This window comes from Erpetoichthys calabaricus, chromosome 6 (genome assembly GCF_900747795.2).
Source record: "Erpetoichthys calabaricus chromosome 6, fErpCal1.3, whole genome shotgun sequence".
Taxonomy (NCBI): Eukaryota; Metazoa; Chordata; class Cladistia; order Polypteriformes; family Polypteridae; genus Erpetoichthys; species Erpetoichthys calabaricus.
In genome coordinates, this window is record NC_041399.2 from 35,041,798 (window position 1) to 35,054,233 (window position 12,436).

The 12,436-nt window shown below is 35.0% G+C and overlaps 1 protein-coding gene across 11 annotated transcripts in view; it reads right to left on the minus strand.

Moving 5' to 3' along the window:
• Positions 1-12,436, minus strand: part of LOC114653270 (nucleolar protein 4-like) — a 540,745-nt gene that overhangs the window by 202,308 nt on the left and 326,001 nt on the right. For all 11 annotated transcript variants that reach the window (XM_051929112.1, XM_051929106.1, XM_051929108.1 and 8 more), the window contains exon 7: positions 8,621-8,782. In XM_051929112.1, coding sequence (XP_051785072.1) covers positions 8,621-8,782 — 162 coding nt within the window. The remainder of the gene's footprint in view (positions 1-8,620; positions 8,783-12,436) is intronic.

Sequence of the window (12,436 nt, forward strand, 5' to 3'; positions counted from 1 at the left end):
GTTTTACCCCAACAGGATTTTGTATTTTTTCATGGGCACCGCCATTTTATAGAACCATTACCATAATGCATTGCTTAGTTTCTAGGGTCAGGTCCTGGAAGCTGCATTGTGTAATTTCCCTGTCAAGATGCTTTTAATAGAATAAGAATTCTTTGCAATCATTTAATGACTATGCTTAGTGTTTTGGTTTTTGGCATCAAAGGTCATTTGATTTTGCCGTGTTTACATTCAGGGTCCATCTTCTGATCCAACTAATAAATAATACCCTTCTATGTCTTGTGACAGGTGGATCAACTGAGTTTTATCAGAGAGGCTATCAAGGCTTTTGGAGGAAATCAGTTTATTTTCACAACATTTCCAATATATATTGCAATATATAAAGGTGGAATCCTGTTGTAACAAAATTCATGGGATGATAAAAATACTTTGAATATGCATGATGTTTAGAAAAATTAACACCGAGCTTTGACCTGTTCTTCCTCGCACTTTCCTTGTCTGCCACAGTGACGATTCTGAGCTGCGGGTGTCACAGTCCATACATATCTTGTGTGCTTGAGTGCTGAAGCAACAGTGTAGGCACAGTATCAAGTATTTTTTGCATCGCATTATTATTTTTGGTGGCCATTTTCGGTTGATGAAATGTTTGTTTTACTGAAATTTGCAATTCATTAAAACAAAATCCGTTAAGCATGATGTTGTATGAATGTTTGTCTGAGCCAACAAAAAGTATTCATTATATTGAAAATTTTGTTACTTCGGTATTCACAAATAAATGACTTGTATATATGCCTTTCAGAATGTGAATGCATACGAGTAGCAAGTTTATAAATTCAAGATCCAAGCACTGCACACTCACACAAAAATAAAATAAAGAAGAATTCAGGTATAAACTTTTCAACTAAGTATGTGACTTCTGAAACTAAGCAGTTAGCCCAGAGCCTATTTAAAAATGTCATAGTAGTATACATACAAAACAAGGATTGCCAAGTTTCTGCTTTTTTTTTTAAACAATATATTAAGAAGGATTAGCAGGGCTTTCCTTTTGCTTTGGCATAATAACGTTTGTATGGTTAAGTCAATAGCAGACTTAATCACAACAAAAATAGACTAAGTGTATTAAGAAAATAGTTGGAATGGGTACATTTTGTTGTTGGAAACTGGGGCTTATCCTGAGAGCAACTAATATAAGCAGAAGTTAATAATATACATACACACACACAAAGCAAACTAACTTTCCATGCATAGCCTGTCTTTTTTTTCAATGACTTTTCGTTATAAACATTCATTATTATAAACATATTGCATACATTTAACATCTGACAAAAATTAAATAAAAAAAGAAGAAGCAGTTTAAGAGACTTGAGGAATACCAGAGAGAAAATAAGAGCTCATCTAGAGTTCTTTAAAGTAAGAGTGTGGTGGTACTTAGAAGACCTCAAAAGAAAATCATGATGTTTTGAAATAGGAAGGGTTTGTTATGTTAAAGCATGAGCACCTCAAGAGGAGACTAACTGCAGAGCATTTCATTTATTTTTCCTGATTATAACGTAACCTTTCCTTGGGATATTTTTATTCATAGGTTTAGGAAAGAATGTCATACATAAAAAAACAGGGTTACTCTGAGATTATATATAATTTTGGAAATAATCATAGAATTAGGAGTTAACTCCACCACTTTTGCAATAACTGGTCAAATGGTTTGTTTCCTTGATTTATTGTTTTTGTTTAAATACTACTGCAAAGGATGACAGAACCAACTTTAAAGTTTAAATATGATACTGTACAAACATTTACCTACATAAATTAATATACATGTACAGAAATAGCCATTCAAAATGTGCAAAGAATGAGGGGGCTTTTGCGGTGTTTGGTCGAAAGCAGACTGCACAAGATCACATCATTTCAGAGATTTCCTGTAATGTGACTCCATTAGTCAGTAAAGTCACAGGTGGAGCAGCGAAAGCTTGAAATGAGGTATGGAGCATTTGAACTTCAACTAGTAAGCATGCGGGTTCTTTTTCAATTTCTAACTGCTTTATACTGAACAGGTCACAGTTTCACTCACAGTGTCTTAATTTTATTTTTTATATTCTGACGAACTTCAAAATGCTCTCATTGATATTAGAAATGTAGCATAATGTGCACTGTGCTGGAAGAACCATTAACCATTGACCTTTCCACCTATGAAAACATTTGGATATGTAGTATATTTTATTATAGGTGAAAACAGGAAAACGAAGGTGACAGTTTTACAATTTAATTTAAGAGAGGTTTTGACCACTTTTCCAAATTAAAGTTGTGAAAAACAGTGGCAAAAAGCCCACATAATATACAATTTCAAAATGCAAGCAGATTGAAATTAATAAATATTATTTATATATGTATGTTGTTACAAAATATCAAATTTGTTGTTAAAGTTCAGTTTTGTCAGTCTTTTAATATCCTTTTGTATTGTTAATATACTCAATATAATTTCATTTTAAGGCTAAAAAATTTAAATGTAGTGTGTTCTTGGTATTTAAAAAAATACTTTAATTAATAAAATAATTATTTTCCTGCTTTTTTATTAAAATATAACACTTACTTGTTATGGAAAAATTAACACACTGCACTAGATTCAAACCCATTTTACTATTTGTGTTAGTTACCACTAAGTCATCACCGCAGTTGGTTACTAAATCTCAAGACTAAAGTGAACAAAAAAGTTTATGCAGGTGTTTACAAAGTAGTAATAAGACTTTCTGTAAAAGCACTACATAAACATATTATTCACACTATTTAAATTTTTCTAGATGTGAATTTCTTTGTCTCATACAGTATTTTCTTATAAGTTATTTCTAAAAATTATGCATTTTCACTGTCATAATAAGTGCACGTATTTAGAGAAGAGTCTAAAAAACTAATTTCTTATTAAGTATATAAATGTAATACAGTAATCCCTCGCTATATCGCGCTTCGCCCTTCGCGGCTTCACTCCATCGCGGATTTTATATGTAAGCATATTTAAATATATATCGCGGATTTTTCGCTGCTTCGCGGGTTTCTGAGGACAATGGGTCTTTTAATTTCTGGTACATGCTTCCTCAGTTGGTTTGCCCAGTTGATTTCATACAAGGGACGCTATTGGCAGATGGCTGAGAAGCTACCCAGCTTACTTTTCTTTCTCTCTCTCTTGCGCTGACTATCTGTGATCCTGACGTAGGGGGTGTGAGCAGGGGGGCTGTTCGCACACCTAGACGATACGGACGCTCGTCTAAAAATGCTGAAAGATTATCTTCACGTTGCTACCTTCTGTGTGCAGCTTTTAAGTATGCTGCACGGTGCTTCGCATACTTAAAAGCTCAAAGGGCACGTATTGATTTTTTTATCTGTCTCTCTCTGCTCCTGACGGAGGGGGTGTGAGCTGCCGCCTTCAACAGCTTTGTGCCGTGGTGCTTCGCATACTTAAAAGCAAACAGCCCTATTGATTTATTTGCTCCTTTGAAGAGGAAGATATGTTTGCATTCTTTTAATTGTGAGACTGAACTGTCATCTCTGTCTTGTCATGGAGCACAGTTTAAACTTTTGAAAAAGAGACAAATGTTTGTTTGCAATGTTTGAATAACGTTCCTATCTCTCTACAACCTCCTGTGTTTCTGCGCAAATCTGTGACCCAAGCATGACAATATAAAAATAACCATATAAACATATGGTTTCTACTTCGCGGATTTTCTTATTTCGCGGGTGGCTCTGGAACGCAACCCCCGCGATGGAGGAGGGATTACTGTATAGTCAAAATAAGGGTGGGACAACTTTTCCAAAATAATCACAGCAAACAGCTGAGTAGTTGTAAAATTCCACATTAAGTAGATTTAAATGTGCATAGTAAAGAGATTAAATGAAGCAATTGTAGCACTAGCAATTGACGCATCACAAGCTCCACCTGTTGGTCATTCAGGCTAGTCAAGCATATAACACAGTAGCTCACACATTAATTACTACATTTTAATGGCTACATCTGTAAATATTTCACAGTTAGAGATATAAACATACATACAGTTTTCATATACATGCACAACTATATCTGTATTTTTCAAATTATATTCATTATGCAGTTTTGCTGTGCTTTTCAGTCCATAGGAGTGCCATTATACAGAGCCAAATTGTGTTAAAAAGTGTTAAATTGTCACTTAATACTGCTTTTATACAGGGAAAGAGTTACTTTAGCATTATAAGGGTTCATTTAATATTGTGATTTTGCTGTGTAGTAAAAATCTGAGCCTGGTTGGTCATACATAAGATACATATTTGTCAGTTATACAACCCTATTATTCTTCTTTGCGAGACTACTAGAAAGTGTAATATTTCTATCAAAAGCCATCATACTATTGTTTTAAAATATGCACTGCTGTTCTGCGTAATTTAAATGGTGGTTTAACGGAAAATGTGCAGTAAAAATCAATGACTTTCCACCATATTCTTTTCCAGATAGCTTGGGGATTTGGTTTTACACACCACCTGTCGGGCAGCAGTGGTAGCATTGCTGCATCACAGTAAGGAGACCCGGGTTTACTTCCCGGGTCTCTCGCTACATGGAGTTTGCATGTTCTCCTCGTGTCTGCATGGGTTTCCTCCGGGTGCTCTGGTTTCCTCCCACGGTCCAAAGACATGCAGGTTAGGTGAATTGGCGATCCTAAATTGTCCCTAGTGTGTACTTGGTGTGTGCGTGCCCTGCGGTGGGCTGGCGCCCCGCCTGGAATTTTTTTCCTGCCTTGGCCCTGTGCTGGCTGGGATTGGCTTCAGCAGACCCATGTGACCCTGTGTTAGGATATAGCAGGTTGGATAATGACTGACTGACACCACCAGATCTCTGGATCTTTAGTCTTTTAAATAAATGTACAGTTCATCCTCTCAGACAATCCATAAAATGTGTGTATACAGCTAGGAAAGTGGAAATACTATCTATGATTTAGGGTATACTGTACTGAATGTTTATTGCTTCTATAAAAGTCTACCAAAAACGGCAACAGTTTAAAAGTATTACACCATGTTTCTTAATGAAAGACCAACTGAAATGTGTTTATCATAGCCTTTCAGAAAATTTTAGTATGTGCCTCATATAACCTGAAAAGCATTATGATATGAAAAATACAGCTACAGTTGCATAGTGAACACAGCAAATTCTTATCCATGTAATATAGCCTATTCACATTACAATATGAATACAAATTTGGATAAAATGTCTTTTTAGTACCCTTTGAATATAATTAAAAGTAAAAAGAAAGAAAAAACTCACACTCAGTACAACAGTCATGAATAAACAGACCTGTTCACGTTCACAGAGATGATATTAGTTTAACCATCATTTAGTATCAAAACTTAGGCTTTGACACAGCTAGAAAAATCCATTTGTGTAAAAACTGTGAGTTTTAATCATGGCTTGCAATTTCTCCGCATACTTAGTTCCTGCTGCTTGTATCAAAAATAATTTCAGAACAAACTGCTGTATGTATTTTCACTGAAAAGGAAAGTATTAGTTTGGCAATACTCCAGAGCTGAAAAATAATTAAACTAGAAAATAACAAATATATGCACTCTGCCAAACCCCCAAGGATTCTGTTGGGCTGCTATTTAGCTGGTGAAAACATTTGACTGATGAACTTGGATTATTTGTCTTTTGTTTCAAATAACACGTTAAAAATTCCCATTGAGACCTTTCATAAAAAAGTACTGTATATGAGTAGTCGTATTGAGGGAAGTTCAGAATATTTTAAATGGTTACAACAATCCTCCTCTATAAAAAGCAAACTGTATTATCATCACTATTGCTAAAAAGTTGTATTAATTATGCAAAACAACAAAATGTACTAGAATAATGTTATATATTCCTCAGCAGAGTTAATTATTTAACAACATTTTAAAGCTGATAAAAATTTATAAACATATATTTTATATTATGCACTGATTAGTTTAAATGGATTAATACATTGGTGGTAAGTTAAGAACAGCATTTGTAAAATTTTAAAATGAGAATTAGTCATGATAAGATGAAGGCTGTATCCATTCACAGTATAGTGATCAACTTCAATGATATCATATTTCTCATACTTGTATAAAACAGTTTTGTTTGCAGTCACTGCAGAGACTTTACATGTTGATGAAAGAGACTTTGACTGGTAATAGAGTAGGCAAGAAAATGCACTTAAGACTGTGAAACTGGAGTGGAGACTGTGCTGCTCATGAGCCTGACACATTGAGCCAGTCAAACACTGCATACAGTATATGACGTTTTATTCGCTTTTAATGTGGAGATATCTTAGAATGACAAAAAAACCCAACTTATTTTTGACACATTATGCGTCCTAAAGTTAGAACAAGCATGTAATGTATTTCCTTAAAAAAACACCTTATTTGATTTAGTACATACAGATACTTTTAGCAGTATTAATTAATCCACCTAAAAAGACTAAATGAATAACTGTCTGTGTGTCTGTCCTGTTTGCAATGTCTCTGCAGAAATAAAATGCATTACATTTGTCATTCCAAATGACAGCACATCACAAACATTTGTACTAAAGCATTTTATTACTACAAAAGTTTGTGATGTGCCACCTGTTGGAATGAAAAATGCAATGCATTTTATTACTACATGCATTGACTCCAATAGATGGTGCAACTGCCAATGTTAATGCTGAGGTCTAGGTTGATTACTTAGATTTCAACCCATCTTAGAAGGGTAGCACAGCTAGCTTTGCAATAAAATTATAAAAATGGAAAGATTTTAGGGTTTAAGAAACATTTGCACAAAACACTAATCTTTTTAGTTGTATGCCTTGTGATCTGAGACCAACTCATCTATTAAGCACATCTGATCATATGCTTTCTTACTAATGTTTCAGACTTCTTATGGTGCCTGTTCAGTGCTTACTCACCCATTCATATGGAGTTTCGTTTTCGCTGTTTATTGAATCATCTTTCAGTTGAGATTAAATATGTTTGGCACTTGTCTGACTTCCAGATATTTTTAGTAAAATGTAAGCATTTACTAAACATTGGCAGTGCGTCAGTCTTACCGTTGTTGTATAAAGCCTATACTGTAATATCTAGTTGAATTCCGCACAAAATACTCCTTCAAAAAAATATAAAATTCCTTCCTTCAGTACAAATCTCATTCATAGAACCATAGAAACTCCTTAAGGACCATACCTTTCTAACACCACCATCATCTGAAACTGTAGCAGTAAGTTAAATGGTGTCACTTATACTTAAATATACATAATACTCTCTACTATCAAGCTTCAGAGCACAAGACTGCTCTAAAGTTGTTGTTTTTCTTTCTTTACTAATGATTATTCTGAGTGAATCAGAACTGATCAAAAAGTAAAGACAATTTGTTTTGTGAAACATTTCAAAAATATGGTGCCTACTACGAGATCATGCCTACTACGCTGTTAATCAGGAATATCAGTGTCTCTCTAGTTGACTGTACTAAGGAGAAGGGAGAGGTTGAGAGCTTGCGCCAATAGCATATTGCGACACCCACCACACAATATACCACCTGGATTGGGACCCAAGTGCAGCGGGTGACACCTCAGCACCACACTGAAACAGTGTGAGGTGTTTTACTGTGGCAGGAGTGCCAATCCTGCCACCAACCCCCAAGATTTCCTGTAAGTTGGAGGACCTGCTTGTACTAAGCCTGCATTGTAAAGTCAAGGTGTATGAATGTTTGATTTGATATACTTTTGTTATTTTCTAATGGGAAATCATCTTTTCGCATGACCTTGTGAGGTCAGCGCAGGGTCGGACATTGTACAATACAGTGACTCTGGAGCAATGTTCAGGTGAAGGGCCTTGCTCTTAGGATCCCTTCTGGCAGTAACATGATTTGAACCAGCAACATTCCAGACACCAGCCACAGAGCCACAACTCTGCCATAATTTCTGGAATAATCTTAACATGAAATGGAGAAAACTTTACTAGTCATTCAGATTTGTCTATTAAGAATTAGACACAGAAGAACAAGTGAAGTAAGCAAAAACCATTCAGGACATGTAACAGCTTAGTAAAAGCATTCCCTGTAGATGACAGCAAGCTTGTGCAACAAAGTGTGACGTTTTTAGAGAGGGAAAGAAAGGGATTATACTAAAAAATAATAGCCAAATTTCATTCAATGTATCAAAATGTATTGTCTGTACTGTTTGGTTTATTTTAAAAAATGTAATTTACTGTCTTAGAAAGAATGTGACAGGGAATGCCATGTATTATAGAAAAAAACGTCTTCTACATATTTATGACCGTATTGAAATTTCTAAAAGTAGCTACTTACATGTAATGTTAGCTGAGTATAATGAAGATAAAAAAAAAATCATATTCACTACATCATAGTGAAACTATTATACGGAGTAAGTCTTAAATCACTGGAAAATGTTTTGTCACTGCTTACATGAATGTTCTTTTTTAAAGACCAAATTCTATTGATCTGTTCTTTAAATGTGTTTTTTTTGTCTTTTACATGTTCAGCGTTACTTCCTTTGCTAGTCACTGCAGTCATTATGGTTAATGATTATACTTTTCTGAGGTAGAACAATTTTTTTTCTTAAATTTCACATCTGAAAGCAAATTTATCCTGATGACTCACATTAAACGCTTTAAGCCGTTCTGCCTCTACTCCCTCGACTTCCATTGCCTTCTCAGAGTCTTCATCGTCATCATCGCCACGAGTCAGAGACAGGTCTTCTGCTCCACCCCCTACACTCTCGTTCTTGCCTGAGTCACAACTGGAGTAGCTGTGTGCTGGTGACTAAAAAAGAAACAGAGAGAATTAAGGCTCAATACAAGTCAGCAGAATCAAAGTTTGTGGAATACTACAATATAACATGAAAATTTAACGTCTTGACTAAATATTGCCTACAAAATACTACTCAGAGAAATTCACGAGTACTATTAGTGGTTGTTTGAAATGAGAGGAATTTTCAAATTTAATTTCACTCCAAACATGTATTAAAAATCATAGTAGTTTGAGGAAAACCCTCATTTACAATGCGGCCTGGTATAACAAATTTTAAAAAATAAAAACAAAAAGAGAAATAAAAATAATGACATTAATAACAACAAAAAACTATAAAACAAATCTCAGACTTTAGAAAGGGATTTGAAACTACAAACTTTAAGCAGTCCAATTAATATAAAAGAGCTGAGGTGTAAAGTTGATTTATCCAAGACCAGTAATAATTTGTGGATCGTGAGGATAATCCGGTCTTTGGAGCAAGTGGCAAAAGACTAATAAATGTTTAATAAACCTCGACAATTCTCCTCCTAATATGAACAGGGAAGCAAGTTCTGCGTCTATTGTGAAAACCGATAATTTGCTAACTAAATTACTTACATAACATTTAAAGGTAAATGGATGTTAAGGTTATTTTTGTGAAAATTGGACAACTGGGAAGTCCAAATTTTGAGCCACACTTCTGAAAGCAGAGTGGGGAGCAGGCGCTACATATTACATACCAAGGTGACTAACAGTTTCATGTCCTCAAGGACCTGAAATATTTATATTCTGTAGCAGAGGATGAAGTTCCCTTAAAGGGCTAACTAAGAGAGTTGTGTAAGAATAGACGGACATCTGAAACACTAGTAAGATCTAACACCTAGCAGGTCAAAACAAAAAAAAAAACAAGAGTAGTATTCCAAAATAACAAAGCTAAGGTTTAAACCTTGTAAGCCTGTAAAAGGTTTCTCTTGTTTAATAGTTACCCAAACCTTGACTATTTTCTAATGAGAGTTACTATCTTTTACAAGAATAATGTATTAAAAATAATGAGTGGAAAAGTACCAGATCATGTAGATTAGCAACATGCTTTGTTTAACACTATAATAAGAGCACCCATGAAATAAATAAACTGATGGTAAAAATAGAAATCATAATAAAAAGAAAAAATAACAAACACACATCACAAATGAAGATATGACATTATATTGCCTTGAACAGACAATTGTCACTTCCTCATGTTCTTCTCGTCTTCAGTGCTAAACTTTAATTATAATGCTTTATTTTTTTTTTTAATCATTTGCCTACAAGCTAATAATTTAATTCAAAGTCCGAGTTTGTGTTAATATGAAAAACTTAAGACTTTTTTATGCCTCCATAAAAATATATTAGACTATAAAATTATTTAAGTTGCTTTATTATACCAAAAAAAATGCATGCAACCTTCTGAAAGAGGGAACTCTCAATTTCAACATATGCACCGTCCTCTAGCCATATGGTTTACTCTGCCTACATAAAGAATCTAACCTCAACTAAACACAGACCTTTGTGTCCCTGTCTTAATTTATTCCTTCGGGAGATTGTCCCCTACTATAAATAAAAATAATGCACACTTATCACCAGCCTCTAATTGGCTTTCGCAAACTCTTATCAGGTCTGCTGCTCCTTAAGCAAACCTCTAGTCTCAGCATTGTAAACCATAATGATGCTACAGATCTAACTTAATGAGAAAAGGGGAAATAATTCATAATAGCTTTCATATCTTGCTATTCTTGATGCCACCAAAATTTGTCATTTATAGGATATGTCTTTTTGTGTACCTAGTGGACTGTTTCTGTGTTTTAACTATACGTATAAGTCTAAGTGCACTGTACTCAGTACAGTAGTTCAAAATTCTAAGCACCCAATTCTCCTCGAAAGAGTATTTAACACACAGCAATTCTGTACATTCTGCATACAACTATCAAAGACCAAGTGAACAAAAGTGGATGTACCACTCTGGTTTCAAATGAAGTATCAAAATTATACTATATAGTATAGTAGAGTTTTATTCAACAGTTCCTCAAAGTTAACATTATAAAATTATTTGAATTTTGGACAATGTGTAAAAGTATGCCACTCAAAGTTACAGATCCAAGGTGAAAATCTGTAGATGCAATCAAGCTACGGTGATAAGTAAATCGGAATCGGCATACCAAACAAATCCACATGGGTCAAAGCACTGAATCCTCCTAGTCATCACACTGACACAATGCTAAAGTCATGCGCTCAACGTTTTGTGATGTCTGCATGCATCCTTCATTCCATTCTAAGCAGCTTGTCCTACCCCTAGTGAACCAGGGCAATTCAAGCAGGACACTGATGGCTAGTGCGTTCTGACCAGCTGAAGTTATCCAGGAGCATTGTTGCCCAGACGAGCTTCAAGTAACAAACCCAGGCAAACAAGGTGGTCATCCATGTCCCCAGAAAGTGTTTGGACTTCAGTACCCAATTATCTAGTATGCTGTATTAAAACAAAAATGGATGAACAACCTTCAAACTGCTCTGGATTTCACAAGTCAAGGACTGATGAGGAAACTGAAGTATCTGCCTGTCGGATGTGCTTCGATTACCCGCCACAATTACATCCTCAACATGGTCATTACAGTCACTTACTTTAAAGAATTTTGCTTTATTATATATTACTTCAATTTCTCCATGACCTCAGTTAGGTGTGACATCTCAAGTTATTTTTGTTTCATGTAAATTATAGACATTTATAAAGTGCTCTTAAAAATGACAAGAGTGACTTGTTAAAGTCCACAATTTAATGTAGCTTTAAGCTGGTCAGTATGGAGGATATGAAGGCGCTTAGCAGCAGATGTGGTAATATTTATTTAAACTTAATAGTCTGTATTACAGTTTTATTAAAAACCTTTTGCAGCTTTGAGTCAAAATCTTGCAGATATAGCTGAATGGCTGAATTTTTAGTTTGAAATTCTTCAGTAAGAATGAAAGTGTCTGTAGAGGCACAGAATGCAGGCTCTGTTTATTCCTGTGAAACGAACGTTTCTTGATAGTCCAGAATTAGTAACTGTTAGACGGCATTGCTGTTGTGGTGAAGAGAATACAGCACAGTGCCACAGGGCACACCATGCTGGGTCCCCTCAGAGGTTTGGTGAAGAAAACCACCTTTAATATAGTAAGCCAAAAGCTAAATCTAATTTTATTTTGCACTGTAGTGCTTAGGTTTGTGCCAATAGGTGATAGTAAATTTATGCTTCTTTAGCAGAAAGATACACATCTGATTAAATTTTCCCTCACAAAATTTAAATTAGCAGTTTGCAATCCTCCTCTCTTGTTCAATTCAGCAAGGCAGGCATATTGTTTCGTGTGCTCTACATTTGTACTGAAAATAAAGGGCAATGGAAGAAACCATTCGCAACATACTATTAAGAGAAGACAAGTGAGGCTCACCATTGTGACAAGTTTGTGGGATAAGCCCCCAAATCTGATTGGATCCAGTAGCTTTCAGAATAGCATGTTATGCTCTTACTGTATAACGTTAAACTCATGCATCATGAGGCTTTTTACTTATAAAGAAAATCAAGAATTGTCAAGTATCATAAGGCCTCCATTCACACTTTTTAAATGCAACAAAAGAAACATATCTTCATTTTACACTTTGCAGACTGCTAGCCAGATTGC